The 17665-nt window shown below is 35.9% G+C and overlaps 1 protein-coding gene across 2 annotated transcripts; it reads right to left on the bottom strand.

Moving 5' to 3' along the window:
• Positions 1 to 991: 991 nt before the first annotated feature.
• On the bottom strand, positions 992 to 17286 carry cd9a (CD9 molecule a). 2 transcript variants are annotated; one of them, XM_077193755.1, is made up of 8 exons: positions 16793 to 17286; positions 8096 to 8198; positions 7925 to 8022; positions 7756 to 7830; positions 7570 to 7671; positions 7215 to 7304; positions 4107 to 4190; positions 992 to 1509 (listed from the first exon to the last, which is right to left on the bottom strand). In XM_077193755.1, exons 1-8 carry the CDS (start codon positions 16859 to 16861, stop codon positions 1444 to 1446), a joined length of 687 nt encoding a protein of 228 aa, XP_077049870.1. In that variant the 5' UTR covers positions 16862 to 17286; the 3' UTR covers positions 992 to 1443. The 2 variants fall into 2 exon arrangements, with proteins under 2 accessions (XP_077049870.1, XP_077049871.1); XM_077193756.1 differs by lacking the exon at positions 16793 to 17286 and adding an exon at positions 12910 to 13173.
• Positions 17287 to 17665: the final 379 nt, after the last annotated feature.

Genomic DNA, 17665 nt, shown 5'->3' with positions numbered 1-17665 from the left:
TATTCGTCAAATTTAGCATGGTTGTGTTCACTTATGCTAGGCACTGTATATACTGTATATATATACACACACACACACATATGCACTGTATATATGCAGTTTCTCTGAGGAAGGAGAGCTTTTTTTTATTATCATTTTTATGAGTTTGTTCATCTATCATGTTTTTAACTCCACGTTAGCATCAGGTCTATTTGCATGGCAGGTCAATATCACAATCCATAAAATTTTAATTATGATAATATAAAACAGTTCAACTTGACATTACATAGGAAATCTAAAATACATTTGGGTGATACATTCTGAAATATTCCATGTAAACATGTTTCTGATTAAAAGCATTTCCAAGCATTATCATAAAAATTACAGTCCAACAAAATGTTCAACAGTCAAACACGAACCTGACACGAGAGACATAAAAGGAGGCTAAAACATGTTGACATGTTTACGAGATTCTGATCAGATTAAAGGAAATGTTTTGGTGGGTGTGCCTCTTCGTGCTTTAATATGATTTCAAACTCTCTGATCTCTTTGTTGGCTTGATCTGTTTGGGTTTGCTGGTGAGTCATAGTGTCACAGATGCAGATAAACATTTTTTCACAGTGTGTCAAGTGTTGTGTTTAAGAAACAGATCACATGCGATCAAAGGAATGAGATAGAGGTACTAGTTTATAATTATACGACCACTTTATGGGTGGTTTTGCCAAATTTCGGCCTAATTGTAAAAGTAAGGCAAACAGGAAGGAGGGGGGGGGATTAAAAAAAATGATACAAACAAGATTAAGGAAACAGAGGTTTTAGCACGGTCACATAATGGAGTGACCATGAGTCAACGCTGTGATTATGGGAAACTGGATGAAGTTTTGGCCATCCTTCTTTCACAGGGACTCTTATCAGACTGTTGAGTAAAACACCGATCGCTGTCAAAACAGATCCATACAAACAAACTTCATCCTGGATACGCAAAAGAAAAAAGAAAACTCCCACAACAAAATTCATGATTAATTTGGCTTTTATTTGAGCCATATGCACCGATGTGGGTAAATCAATCGACCCTATTCACAAATCAAAAACAAAACATTAGAAAAATTCAGAACGACTCATACCAAGCATTACTGCAAGTACAATAAAGCAAACAATGGTTAATCTTTCAAATCTATTATGAACGATAAAAAAATATAAAAAAATCAGACTTAATAAAGGCCTTTTCAAATGGGCTTGGAATGCTAAACCAACCCTTTCTTGTCATTACTCGTGACTGAACCAGTGATAAAGCTGCACTAAGAAAAAGAGTGAATTCCAGTCAATCAGAGACATGTACAGATTGTGTGCCTGACGCTGTGATTTAACTGGCTCTTAGCTGATGAGGTCATGTTCAAGACAGTGCTTTGTGACAGACATCATGCAACACAAATACACTGGCAGTTTCCCAGGCAACGAGACCCCTCACACAATCTCCCGGGTTTTCTGGATGGCACAGCACAACATCATGCTAAAGATCATGCCGAAGATCTGTGCACATAGAGAAAACATTCCTTCAATGGGACATCAACAGCGTTTTCAAAAATCATTATGATCAAATTACAATCATGGTACTAAGAAATATATACCTTTTTATCTTTTTAAATCTGCAGTGTGTAATTTCAGTATTTGCATTACCAAAAAGAAATGCCAAAACACACTACTATTCGGACGTTTGGGGTCAGCAAGATTTTTTAAAATGATTTTAAAGGGTCTTTTCTGCTCACCAAGGCAGCGTTTATTAGGGCTGGGACGGTTACCGCGTTACCGCAATACCGCGGTCACGTGACTCCAACCGCGGGTCTGAGCTCGTCACCGTCATCACCGCAAAAAAAAATAAAAAATAGGCCTGCACATGTGTGCACGTTGTGTCTAATGACATGGATTATTTGATTCTAATGACATGGATTATGTCTAATGATATTGTGTCTTACATGGATTCAAGGTTTTCTAAACAAAACTTAAAGGGGGTCGCACACCGGACGAGAAGCGCAGCGCCACATCGCGCAGCGCCATGTCTTTAAAATTCGAACACAATATTCTCTATGAGTGTACACACACCGGCGGCGCCATTCGCCGTCTGTCCGCGGCGCCCAGCTACGGCTCAGGACCTGTTCAAAAACCTGCGGCGCCACAGAGCGCCATTTAGCAACATAGTTTTATATTAAATTTACATTTATTTGTCTTAAATCGTCATTAATTGATATACTGACTTCACCCTGTGCTGCAATATACATTTAGTTTTACATTCATTTACAGAAATCAGCTGCTTGAGTGAAAATTGCTGATGTTATCGTATTTCATATTTAACGGCTCTGATTTTCAGGTGATATTCTCAATTCATTCAGTTAACGGACGCTCTGAGGTGAGGTGTGCAGAGGTGAGGTGTGCAGACGGCAGACTTAGCAACGATTGTATTTAATTGTACAGTACAATCATAACATAGTACATACATTATCTTAATTCCATAATGTCCTTAAACATAACAATATTGCTGGCCATAAAGTGAGAAAGTGCGCGTCTGGTGTGCGATACCTCGAGTTGTCCTAAACGCGGCGCGGCGCTTCTCGTCCGGTGTGTGACCCCCTTTATCATCAAAAGATGGAGCAAATTCGACATTTCGCTAGTTGAGGAGCGCAATGTTCCATGACAAATAATAACATTCCATTCGTATTAGAGATGCGCGGATGGGCTATTATTTCATTCGCAACCGCATCACAAAACTCATCATCTGTCCGCCATCCATCCGCACCAACGTTTTTTGATCAATTTTCGAAACCGCATCCGCAGCGCTGACTGTTTTAAGGTCTATGGGCGATGCGAGGCGCTGCTGCCGCGAGGCTAAAGCTCTTGGCTGTTCTAGAAAGAACACTGATCCAATGCAGCAAAGATATTTAAAGGCTAAAGTCCCCAGTATATTGGCTATGTTGTATCCCCAATATCAGCAGTGAACTCCGTCTCCGATCGGCGCACAGGGATAAATCTAAATAAGTAAATATTTTTGGTTTTGGTTCATTTATGAGACGAGGTCCAGTTCACGCGCAAAAGAACGCACCGGCGCTTCCACGACCTCCTGATTATATGTCTGCTATATTTGCTTCTTATTTATTAATTCCAGGCAATTAGTTAATGAAACAGTGATTAAAATTAAGGTACAATTTATACAAAACGAAATTTAATTTAAAGAAAGGCTTTTTACCAAACAAAACTTAATAAAGTGGTCAAAATCATGTCTGACACATCTTATGATCCTATCCTATGCATGCTGTTCACTTCTCATTTAATCGACATAGATTAAATAAAAATAACACTATATTATGTAAACATAAATATGGAGTATAATATTTGTAATTAAGACATGTTGCAAGAGGTGTTCATCTTTCATTTCCAATGTAAACATCATGTAGCCTATTCTCCTGAAAATGATGAATTCAATTAATGTTTCTGAGAATATTCTTAAATAAGGAAATCTATTCAGTGATTGGTTCATGCCAAATTACTGCTTGATGAAAATTTGACTTTTTCAAATTGTGCTAGTTTTTTTCAGATGTAGGTGACAATATTTAACAAAGTCTGTCTAGCAAAAACGACTCCTGGTGCGTGCGCGAAAGTCTGTCGGGGGTGTGTGGGGGGGATGGGGTGGTATTTAAAGCAATTTACCGCCATACCGCGGGAAAATCTTGCTTTTCAACCGCGGTTAGAAAAAAATCCATATCGCCCCAGCCCTAGCGTTTATTTGAAAAATAGATTTTAAAAAATCCAGTAATAACGTTAAGTGTTAAATATTATTACAATTTAAAATAACTTTTTACTTAAAATGTTTTAAAAATGTAATTTATTTCTGATGTTAAAGCTGAATTTATCACACGATCCTTTCGAAATTGTAATATGCTGATTTGCTGCTCGAGTAAAATTTCAGTGGAAACAGTGATACTTTTTTGCCTTTGTATTTTTTATTTGACATAATATTAAATTAAGCTGGTAAAGATATACACCTTAATTATAGATCTTCTAAAGGACAAAATGCTGAACAAGCCTTAAAAAAATTAAAACAACACAGTCACACAATGAACCTAAATAAAAGTTACCATGATCACTCCAATGCCGATTCCAACTCCTCCAATAATATGAAGTTTGGAGTTGAAAACTTCATCAATGGCATCAGGGCAGCTCTGAACATAAAACAGAAACAATTAATCCATTTCTTATTTTATATCAATGTTGTTATGTACTTTGAATATTCAAAGATCTATCATCTATCCATTCATCTATTTAGAGTCGATAGTTAAACTGAGCTGAGATACAGAAGAGCACAGGAATCAGTGTGTTTATGAGGTGGGAATACACTCAGGTTACAAACGTTTCCAGTGCATTAAATCTGAGCTAAGCTGGAGTATTACAATCCACAATCATACCTGGTGTCTAGAAGAATCCAGTTCAGTGCGGCCAATTGTAAATCAGTGCTGATAAATCACTGCATGATGTATACTTCATGGAAGTATTTCTGCTCACTAGCAAATTATTATACGTACATATACATGTAGATGTAGACATGAAACTGAATAAATTGTAAATTCAATCCCAATTTTTAGGGGTTATGATTCGCCTTGGCAAATATCAGTGTTGTTATTGTTAAATAAAATGTAACTATTCAACTCATTTTTATAAATTAAAATAAAACTGAAAATATATACAAATACAAAATGTAAATGAACATTTTAAATGATGCCTTGGCAAAAAAATAAAAAAATAAATTAATTAATTAAAATAAATTAAAATAAATAAATTAAATCAGGCCCGGACGCCACCGCCACCTGGTGGCATTAGGGAAACTGTGTATGGCAGGCAATATGGATTTAAAGAGGTTAAATATAAAAGAACTATATCAAAGTTGTTAGAGGACGCCACATTTACTGCAGCACCTGGTGCCATTATGACCGTGAACCACAATAGTCACATCCATGAGATCATTTCAGGTCACAGGATGTCATGGGTCACTTACAAGTGAGTGTGAAGTTATCATGTATTTATTTTTTTCAGTTTTTTGTTTTTAAATACGTTTCTTAATTAATAAACTAATTAGATAAAACTATGTTGTCAGTGAACTACGCCTTTATTTTGTCATTAAAATTGATAGAAACAGATCCTAAGTCTTAAGAAATTCCATATCCTGTAATGCAGGCAAAACCACAACAATAAAAGGGTTAAACTCTAAACCATCAATGGTGTAAAACAGACTTACACACACAGAGGCAGAGTGAGATTAAAGGATCAGTTGACCCAGAATATTAGACATTTTAAACAAAAATAAATAAAATGAATAAAATCTAAACTGTGACAAAGTAGATTTTGATTATGTCTAATATATATCCAAATGCAATACCTAATAAAAGCAAGTCATGATGTCTGAAAACACTGTTCTCAGCAACATAGGTCAATTTCAAGTGAGTGAATTTATCATTTGTCAAAATTTTGCAAGCCAATAAGTGTTAATTAATATTAAGGTCTTTTTATATTTTTGTTAACCAATTATTGAACTAATTGTATGAATCTATGTTGTCAGTCCACAACAAAAGAACTGGTTTCTATGCCTTATTTTGTTATTCAAATTATTAGAAAAAGAGAAGGCCTAATGGATTTTCAAGAGTGTAAAATAGACCCACACGCGCGCACACACAGAGAGAGAGAGAGAGAAAGAGAGAGAGAGAGAGAGAAAGAGAGAGAGAGAGAGAGAGAGAGAGAGAGAGAGAAAGAGAGAGAGAGAGAGAGAGAGAAAGAGAGAGAGAGAGAGAGAGAGAGAGAGAGAGAGAGAGAGGGAGAGAGAGAGAAAGAGAGAGATATCTAAGACTGAGTTGAAGACTGTTAATTAACACTGTTCTCAGCAACAAGGCTTTTCTCAATCCTGTTTAAAAAAGGCCTATGCATATTTTTAAATTGCACATAATGCATTAATTATTGAAAAAATAATAAAATGTGTAGGCCTATTTATTATATTATAATTATGTATTATTTTATAAATAAATAAATGATGTATAATTTTTTATTTAGAAGATATGAGACTCATCCAGTTTCCCTTTTGTCATTACTTTAATCCCTCGCCATGGCGACACAGTTCAAGATATCCAATCCCTGTTTGCAATTTATATCGCAAAATATATCTTCAATATATTGGCATCATGCTGAGAAAATTTGGTGTGAATCGTATTAAGCCCTTTGAAGCAGTAGTTAAAAAACTCAGAGCTTGATTAAAAAAATACACATTCAAACAAAAGTAGCTGACTTCCTGTTGGTCAGAGCTAAAGACTGATTTAGACTAAATTAGAAAATTGTCCATCTCAATGAGAACAACATATGTACTGAGATTGGTGACCAGGTAAAACTTACCCCCCACTTTAGTCAAAAAGTGGCACTAGTCCTACACACCAATTTCTAAGGCTTTTCCTATGTCTACTGGCTGACAACTCTGATGTGTGTGTGTTGAGTTTAATGCAATTTGATGCATGCAAAGAGTCTCAAAAACACCCAAAAAGAATATTAAAGTCTGACACATTTCCATGACAATAAAAGGGTGCACCACAGACCCACGATTCCAACATGTGTGCAAAATGTGAAGTTTTTTTTGAGGATTTAAACATTATGGGGCCTTAAACGGCCCCAAAAGTACCCGTAAAGTAAAAAAGAAAAAATTACCGCAGGAAAACAATAGGGCCATTGGCCCTAATAAAAATGACAAAAGCACATAATGACTAAAACGTAAATTGGAAAATATTATAAAAATGTACAATTAAAGCCAATTAAAAATATTAAAAATACTATAATAGGATGCATATAACACTGACAAATTTTTAAAAACTTTTTAAATTTGCTGAAAACCTTTTAAATTTGACTGTATTGCAGTACTTTGTTATATGAAGGACTGTATAAATACTAAAATGTTGTAATTTATGCAGTTTTGTTTCTATTTACATTTATTTAGATTTGCATTTATTTATCCTTTTATTTCTGCATTTCTCATATTAATGCATCTTTTTTTCATTTAGTTATGTTTTTTATGCTTACATTTATTTTTTATTTGAGCCTTTTGACTGATAGGCTTTTGTCCAATTAATCAGCACAAAACTAAGTAATCATTGGAATCTATATATTGGGTATAATAACTACCAAAAGGCAAAATTCTTATTCTTGTAAACAGTTACCTTTGTGATGAGACCCTCAAGGCCATCCTTTTTGGGGCAGGTCTCTTTAAAATAATCCGGGATTTCTCCTCCTGTTCCACAGCAGTTCAACTGAGAGATGAGGAACAGATGTCATCGCAAATGATTACAGCTTCAAAATCCACAAGCTAAAAATAATTGGTGTTTGACGGCCCATCTGATGCATTTAGCACATAAAAACAAGCGCTTTCTGAGGATGTTTACTATCACTTACTACCGACTAGCAGTTGGTGTTCGCAAGGGTCATGGTTTTGAAAGATATTCAAGAGTTTCAGATGCACAGTAGCAATTATGCTAAATATCTTTGAGAAATAAGGAGAAAGGGATGAGATCTTACTCCATGCTGGATGAGACTGAGTGTGTCTTTCAGAGTGTCCTCTTTGGAGTCTTTATAATTTTTGTATGTTTCCTTGTAGAAATTCGTTATATCTTCAGTAACCTATGGGCACAAAGATATTAACATAAATTAGGGGCACCGTCTGTGTGTTTGGATATGCGTGCACAAAGAATTTGAAACTCCCACCTTGGTCTGGTTGGAAAAGCCCCAAACACCAGCAGCCACCTCGACCGCAAATATGACCAAAAGAAAGAAGAAGAACTACGGGAAAAACACATTCAAACACAAAAGTCAATCACCTCATAATAGTATTAAGTGACATTTGAGAAGAAAAGGTGCATGATGTGGGAATTACCAATCCCAGCATGCAAGGGGATTCCTGGATGGCACCGCAACATCCAAAAAAACCCACAACCATCATCAGCGCACCGGCCGCAATGAGGATGTACACACCTATAACACACACGCGTCACTTTTATCAGTTGCAACACAACATGTGTAAAAAGACTTATAAACAACTACTGACCTGTGTAGAAGACATAAGGCGAGTTCTCTCCTTCAAACAAGCTTTTTGTTTTGGCATCAAATCTCAGCCAAAGTCCAATAGCCAAGACACCTGTACCGGCAAGCTGCAATGAAACAAATGACATGCATGCAATAATTAATAATAAATAAATAATTCTCCCCATAATGCCTGCAAAAGGAATAAAATACACACAAACAGCTCAATCAAAAGGATTCCTTTAACATTAGAAAGAAACTAAAACAGCAGGTATGGTGCTGCATCTGACATTTATAGGTGGATTGCAAAAAAAACACACACAAAAAAACCAATTAGAATAAATTACTAAACATAAAATAAATAAAAATAGTATTATATAATTATAAAAAAATAATAAAAATAAAACTCGACTAAATTAAAGGTGCAGTGTGTGATTTTTAGTGGCATCTAGTGGTGAGGTTACGAATTGCAACCAACAAAAGTTACGGTGGCCGACAGGAAAATATGTCATCGTCTGAGACAGCAGAGAGTAGCCAGTTCAGCAATGAGGTTTCTTTACAAGGATAAATTAAGAAATTATGTTTACTTAATTATTCAGTAAAACTATGTTATTGCGAATATTATTGTTAGTTGTTCATCATTGTGTCAGTGTTTTATTCGCTGAACTAAGCTTGCTTCCTTGCACGAAGAGCAACATAGTAACAAAACGCGTTTGTCCGTTTAGGACTACGTTAGAAACATGACGTCACAGTATGTCGACCTCCATAGAAGGGGGAGCCCGCGGTTATGGAGATATAAATGTCTCATTCTAAGCTAATAAAAACATAACGGTTAATTATGCAAGGTCTTTATACACCACTGAAAACATAGTTATGGATCTTATATTGCATTTTTGTCAATAGATCCTCAGAAATATTACACATTGCACTAGGGATGGCCCGATACCGATACTGGCATCGGGGATCGGGTCGATACTGTCCTCATATACTCGTACTCATAAAAATTCGCCGATACCACGCCCCGATACCACGTACATTTTGCGAAACGAAACTGGCCGCAGCGAGTGCTTTGTCGAGGTGAACTGAGGCATAGGGATGTGCACTCCCAACGCAAAAGAGTGCGGCGCGGCACTAGATCTGATGGCCGAGCGCGAGCGCGGGCACGAGCGGTAATGCACTCACTCTGTGTGTGTGGGTTCCGGGAGAATAAAACGATTCGCGGGCCTCCCGCAAACTAGAAATATCTATGAATACAACATATTAAAACTAATAGATTTTCATTCATCTGTTGCAGAAAAGCAAGAAGAACAACTAAAACAAAATAGAAACGATTTACAGGCCAGAGTTTCTATTCATAACATGTTTGCAGCGTTGAGCGATGTAGCCAATCACAGACATGTGTGTTGATTTCTTGAACGCAATGGCTAATCAGAAGCATTTAAGATAGACTCCCCTCACTGCTCAAAACTTTTTTGTTCAGTGCTGAATTCTGTATGCTGGCAAATCCTCTAATTATAACAAACAAAGTGTGGATATTATGAAAGATTCATATTGCAGTCAGCTTCATTGATAATAACAGATGTGTGATATCGCGATGAACTGTCAGCTTTTTAGGAATTAGGCTATTAAGGGAGCGCACTTTGGGCGCATTCAGTCATGTCAGACAATGCACGCAGTAACTGCTTGCTTTTATGTTAAATTAACAGTGGTTTGTGTGTTAATGCATTTATTATTTTACTCATTATTATTTATTTTTAGACTTGTTAAAACAAGCAGAGAAGAAAATAAAAACAGTCTTCTAACCTGTGTTCTAAAATAGTCTTCTGTCTTCTTTTCTGGGAGCCTATAGTTACTTTTGGGGTAGAAATATCGGTATCGGTACTCGATATCGGCAAGTACACAAATGTAAATACTCGTACTCGTATCGGTTTGAAAAAAAAATGGTATCGGGCCATCCCTACATTGCACCTTTAAATATTTAGTAGCTTCAAACAGCTTGCAAATATATACATTTCTGTCAGAATACATGTCTTTTTCTATACCAGCAGGGGTGAACTGCCAGTATTAACCAGACACCTTGCCCATTTTGCCTGATTCTTCATAGAGGACAAAACAAATCAGCAGGAAATTGGAGGTGCATGAATTATGTATTAATGTGTAGCTACTACAAGCTTAGTAAAACTCAAAAGCACAGACAGTCCATCTTTTTATCTGATCTGAGAGTGTACAGATCACACCTGCAAGCAAAATTACATTGGCAGAATCTAAAGAAAACTGGCAGAAGTTCTGCCAATCTGTTAGACATGTGATGCTTTATGAGTCAAAATCTGATAATGGAACAACAGTTTTAAAAAGTGATTTTTTACTATTATTTAGGCTACAACAGGATCTGCATTTTCATGGGTTTAAATATTAGATTTTTGTTATAGGAGTAGAGACAATAAAAACCCTCCTTTCCTGGTAAAAGAAAAAAGGGTCAGTTCATCCAAACATTTACTCGCCCTCAAGGCATCCTAGGTGTATATGACGTTTTTCTTTCAGCCAAACACAAAAAAAAAATACAGCCAAAAAACAACATTACGATGTCCAGAAATCAATTTCAATAGTACACTGAATTTAATGTATCAACATAGAACTCATGTTGAATGTGATAGTTTCATTCTTACATCTACTATAATACGAGATATTGTAGCCTATATCTCGAGATTCTCCAAATTAGTGAATGAAAAAATACATAAATCCGTATTCCCTAATGGTCTGGTGGAAGAACTTGTAAGCGTGTCAGAGTTTCCGGGTTGTAATCCGCCCTCATATTGTTTTTTGTTTTGATGTTCATATCAAGAGCAGGGACACATTTATATACATTTTGTTTTTTGATTTACCCAAAAAATAAAAAGAGAGTCTATGATAATATTGACACCGAAAACAACACATTCCAGAGCCAGGTCGCCTCTTATTTAGGATAAATTAACATCAACTGGACATGTTTCATTTGCATTAGGTATATTATCCGTGCAACGAGAAGTTTCAAAAAAGTGGTGGGGACAATTTTAACCTTGATAAAAAGTGGTGGGGAAATTTCCCAGCCACAAGTTACGCGCATGTACGTAATACATAACACATACAAGTACACATTTGCTCTTCACTTGCTGAAATTGAATAAGAAGGAACTGAGTGAAATACTTTACACATTGCATGCTAAGATTAAATGCCAATCTAATTGAAAAACTTCACTAGGTTAGCAAACATCGTTCAACATTTGTTGGCTTTGACAAATATTTTTATGCATGAACTACTAGGCATTCTGATTCTGACATTCTTGATCTTTTTCCCTCCACAATTTTGGCAATAGATGCACTGTTAAATAAGTGATCTTGAGCTGAGTCACTGTAGTCGTCCAATTTGATTCTCATATCATATGCTGAAGTAACATTATAAACTTGACAGTGATCAAACTACATTTTATAAAAATAAAAAAAATCTTCTCAGTTGTTTAAAAGATTAAAGCAATCATCACAGTTTGATCAAATGTAGTTTAATTTTTCAATAAAAGATGATTTTTTTTTTTTACATGATTTGTTACATTTAACCCTTAAACAGGCAACGTGCACCACTACTACATACTCTTTAATCGCTTGTAGGAGGAGGTATGAGACAATTTTTCATCCAGTTCTGTTATCATAGTTGAGTCTGTTTGAGTATGTGGGTCACATGACTTGATTCAAAGTTTCTGTGCTCGCTTTTATCAGTTTGACCTAAAGCCAAACATGTCCGCCCATAGTGCTGGACATTCTGACTGTGTAGAAAGTTGGCATATATTAATCTTACTTTTCTTCAGCAAAGAAATGCAAAACAACTACTAATATTAATTGTGAATATTGTCGTTGAAGACGAGATATTTCAGCAGAAATACACATAAGCAATACACAGTTCAAAAATACCGTTCAGCAGTGTAGGAATGTGTATGCCTTCATTTAGGACACTTAGACATGTCATACATGCAGTATATTTTGTGTATTACATTTTTTTTTTCATCAAATATCTCAGAAATATTGATGACTTTCCCTTTTTCATAACCTAATAGCCAGGGCAACATATCCTGGGAAATACAACTCATAAAATCGAAACTAGGATATCAATTATTTCAAAAATTGCTTTGGATATGTTTTACTTAAGTCCAGATGATGTAAAAAGTGACATGAAATTATTTTTTTTGCTAATCTTTTTCCACACTTGCTTGTTTAAGGGTTAATTACCTCTTAGCAGATTGACTCATATTATACGTACACAGTCTGTATGCTATTTTCATTTCCTGATTTTACTTCATCCATTCAGGCATAAATTAACCTAGGTCGCATGAAGAAAAAAAAATAGGTTGCTTCCTTTTTTCAAACAAAAAATATTACAGCAACATTTGATGGTTTGATGCATCACGCTAACCAACAACCATCTTCCATTTAAAAAAATCTGCTACCTATTGTGAAATATCACACATACCAATGCCATGATCCTCACTTTATCACGTGACTTATTTTTCCTTCTAGTTATGTCCTGCTCACTAAGATGTAATGGTTTCATGTTTCAGAGAGTTCATGTCCTTCTATTTTGATGTATTCTCTCTGACCCAGATCTTTTGTCGGAAAAACTAAACGGTGCACAAATCTGTTCCCAATCTCCAGGCCAACGCTTAGCTAAACAAACACCCTTAAAACAACCCCACTTCAACCTCTTACGCAATTCCACACACAAACCGAACACAACACTAACTTTCACAAATAAAACTGACATGCTACTTTTACACAATCACACACAAAAACACAAATATGAAAGTTCACCTACCCAGAACACCAAGTTAAAGATAAACATGGTGTATTTTATACATTTTGGACATCCATCAACCCCCATTTCGCTGCTGTCCAAGTCACGTTAGTGTACAGAGCAACAAACTGTTAGTAGAGACTATGCGTTCACCTGCACAAGCTTCTAATCTACAAACTTTGCACACAGACGTGTTGTTTGTCTATTCCACACTTCCTCCTTTTGTATGACAAAGTGAAACTGGAAAATGTCTGTGTGTTGCGCAATATTCCGTGCATCAGTGGGAGGAGCTTACAGGTAGTATGTGAATGTGTCTTACAGCTGACTTTACCACTGCATTCAGTTCTAAAATCTCGAACACTTTAGTTGGGCTGTATTTCACCCCCAAAACAATATAAATGTATATTTTGCATTAAAAAAGAAGCCTGTTTTTTAACTGTGAAATTTGAATGATAATTATTTTAAATATTATATTAAATATTAATTATTATAAATATGCCATTATTATTTTTAAATTAAAATGACCATAAATTAAATTCAGTACATCAGATACCACCGTGGAGTATAAATGTTACAGTTTAAAAATATATAATTTTTTTACATTATGGTAATGAGAATTTGGGGGCGAATGAAATTTTCCTGAAATGATGTCATAATGCAAAAAAGAAAACAGTCCTAAATGGTTTTAAAATGGGCTTCATTTTCTTTTTTCCAACCTTTTTGAATAGATTTTGGGATGAAATAATCTCATTACCATCATGTAAAATATAATACTATGTGGGGTAAGTTGTCACATATAAATTATATAATATTTATAAGGTTATATTACTGGTCATATAATGCGTGTTAAATATAATATATATAATCATGAATATTACATAATGCACCTTATGGTAATGAGAATGAGACATTTTATAGTAATGAGAATTGGAGGGTGGGTGTTTAATTATAATCTCATTTGTAAGTCGCTTTGGATAAATGCTTCTGCTAAATGATTAAATGCAAATGTAAAATCTTGTTGGTTTAAAATTGGGGACCAATTCGTGGGACCGTGGTGTAGTTTGTTTATAGCCTACCTTTAGCTTTTTACTTCTGGCGACTGCATTGAGGCTTCAAAATTCATAAAAGTTGTGTTCATCTGTGACAATTATCTCGATGGACAAATCGTGCAAGTATCATTAACTTTTGTTGGTCACAGAGCTTGTTTTTAGCGATAATCCAAAAGCCTATGGGAAAATCCCATTGGGTTTTTGTCGAGGGAACCAGTGTGATGCTAACTGCCGGTTGGCCTTCAAAGTGACGTCATTCCTGCCCCAGTCTATTAATGTGAATCAAACAAAAGAGAAAATAACATAAGAATAAAATTATGTTTAATTCGTACAGTTTTTACATTTGATTATTACATTTCTGTACTAATTCTAACTACATGTTAAATTAAACTATTGTACCTGAAAAACTTAATTTCTTTTATTCATATTTTTTGTTATATTGTTTTTGTCCTATTGTTTGTAATTTGCTTCTTTATTTTTAATAACAGAAATGAGAAAAAATAACACAAAATAACCATATTGTGAAATCAAATATAATCGTTATAGTGAAATCAAATTTCTCATATTGTGAAATAAGAATTTGATCATATCGCCCACCCTAAGCTCAGAGGTGTGAAGCAATGCAAATATTAAGTAACATTTACAGAGAGCAAATTAATGAGACCAAATCTCTCTCTCACACACACAATTTTTTTTTTTTTTAAGTCATAGCGGGCACATTTTCCCATCATTAAAACCCACAACAAATGCAGTTTACAGTGAGTTTGTCCATGAGATTATGATACTCTATAAATAGACCTGCAGATTAAAGACAATCTAGGGCGCGTGCTCACATAAACCCTCTGGGCTAGACAGACACAAACATACCATACGGCTCTGGGCTTGTTTAGTGGCACATTTAGTGAATGGTTCACTTCAATGAAATTATTAAAAAAATCACAACTTTTTTCACTACATTAAGGTGATATTTCTCCCCAGTTTAAAGGCAGGGTAGGTGATAAGTTCCAGAAGCATTTTTTGTTATGCTGGTTGAAATTCTATTCCCATCCTGATAGCCATCACTAAGTTTAGTGGTCTAAATGTATTTATATGTATGCATATAATGTCTGTGTAAGGCATTGGACCATTAAATGATCGTCCAATCATTATACAAAATACATACGTTGACACGCATGCATTTCCATACCTCCGCGCACTCTCCTCGAGCAGACATCTCACATCATCAACGCGTTTCATACTACTGCTAAGCAGAGTTAGACAAACGTTAGACACTGAGCACCGCAACCGAAACAGCAGCCACCTTTTACAGTTCCTCCTGAATCAAAACAACGAGCGATGCTTCGTTCAGCGCATAACTACTGTAATTTTTGCATTTGAATGGCAACACTATCAACGCCGAAATGAATCTACAGCAGTCAGGTGGCAGAGGTCAGTGCTCTTTAAAGCCGGGGACACACTTAACAACTGTAAGGCCGATTATGAATGTAATTTGATACTTACGACTGATCATGCCCAGAGTAGCGTTCAGTTGGTATTCACAGTCGGTGTTTTAAATCTGCTGCAGTAGATGGAAACAGTCTGTGTGTTCAGTCTTAGAATGTTTCAGCTAATCATTAAATGTGTCCCCGGCATAAGTTGTTTATGTTCATTATTATTGTAATGTAATGTGCTTTGAGACATGAGGTATTGAAATGCCGTCTCTCCTCTTTTGGCGCTTTGCAAATATGCGCGTGGCTTTGGAGACACTGAAGGTAGGGTGGGATCTCATGCTTTCAAAGTTAACTTGCTATTGCTATCTGCCCCGAAAATTGCCTACCCCGTCTTTAAAGTGAAGAGGCAAAAAACCAAGCAATTTGTCAGCTCCCCCTTAATATGTAAACACTATAGAAAGATCAAAACATTGATCTGTTTGCATGACTCCCGACTGTGAATAAATAGCCTCACTTTGCGTCCATTTTCATACCGGTGGAACTCAATTTTAACTGAGATGAGACTACAAAAATGCTCCATTCTTTTTGATTATGTAGTTTTCTGAAGAAAAAAATCTGCCATGAAACAGCACATCTGATTGTACATCAAATACCACCGATCACAAAAAACAACTGGATTTAGGCCCAATACATACTCAATGAAAGGAGTAGGAGTATAGAATGTAGGAGTATATATATATATATATATATATATATATATATATATACACACACACACACACACACATATATATATATATATATGTGTGTGTGTAAGATACATTTCCATATGGAGAAAATGAATGGGATTTTTAATTCCAGAAAATCTGTATACATACAAATAAACGGTGGAAATAAAATTAGTAGCCTATGCAAATTCGAACAACTCAGCGAATCGGTTCGAATAATCCATTAAAAAAGACTGTTCAAATGAACGGTGTTCACGAATCGGACATCACCAACAAGAATGCGCCTGTACAGTCGTGAGAGAGAACAGCTGACACACGAACAGAGAGGAGTCAAAGGAAACACTCAAAATGCAGTGCTTGTCCCGTCACACACACACACACACACACACACACAAACAAACAAACAAACAAACAGCGACTCTTTCACAAACACACACGGTATTTTAAATACACGACCAGTGTCCTGAAATCGTAAAATTAGGTCAGCCAAATGGATGCAATCTTGTTGCATTATTGCTTCACACAAACGTTTCTGCGTCATTAATTACAATCTAAACTAACTAAAACCCTAAGTTACGCTGTGCACATGCATTTATCAACGAATCTTAGAGGAAAACCGCGAATTATAATAAAACACCGTCCCGCGCGCAAGCCAACCTCTGAACACATCAATCATTAAACACGCTCGCTCACTCACCCAGAATATGAAATTGAAGACGAACATCAGATACTTGACGCACATTTCTCCTCCGGTCAACGCCGCCATCACTCACAGCAGCCTGTCCTCACACAATACTGAATGAAAGAGTAAAGATCACGCGAGCAGCGTCCGTGTCCCAGTGGCTCGCTCGCGCGTGCGGCAGTGTGACTTTAAATGCGTGTAGGGACTGAGTAAGTGGAGCGCGCGCACTCAGGACAGACACAAACTCACTGCCTCATTCCTCCTGTCTAAGAACAACTTTGCAATCGTTTTCTGTGAGGCAAAATCGACCGTGCCAAAGGTCAAACACTTTTTGCATCTATCCAGTTGCTATTTTTGGAGGGCTATTGAAGATCGTCCATACGCTTTATTTAGTTGTGCTCGTTGGTTTTTTTTCCTCGAGGAATCTTTTATTGTTATCGCAACATCCATTCCCCACGGTCTTTATTCGTTGTGAATACGTCATGATGGAATGACGTCATCCAGTCTGTGCAGAGCCCAGAGGTTCCTTCCACTGTTCAGTGATTTGTTCTCAGGCATTTTAGAGTGTTGCATAAGATTTATCATGAGAACTTTCATGTCTCAAGATATGCGGGTGTTCATAGGACCTGCCCCCTTTGTGTAAGTGAAATGTTATAAAATATGAATTTCATATTTCTTTTAATTCTAAACGAAAACAATTCTCTTTCTTAAATCATTCTAAAATGTCTGTTGAGCTTTGAAATGACCCATATCTTAATATAAAAAAAATTTCATTACAGCAACATTTAAGATAGATCATTATGGGATTTAAAAAAAAAAATTCTATACATTTTTTCATTCCTAGCCTACTCTTCTCCACATTTTAATTGAAACCAACTAATTTCTCAG

Source organism: Siphateles boraxobius, unplaced genomic scaffold (assembly GCF_051911475.1).
Source record: "Siphateles boraxobius isolate OS27281-9 unplaced genomic scaffold, OSU_SipBor_1 31, whole genome shotgun sequence".
Taxonomy (NCBI): domain Eukaryota; kingdom Metazoa; phylum Chordata; class Actinopteri; order Cypriniformes; family Leuciscidae; genus Siphateles; species Siphateles boraxobius.
The sequence above is the reverse complement of the archived record's forward strand: the minus strand, read 5'-3'. Positions and strand labels throughout refer to the sequence as shown.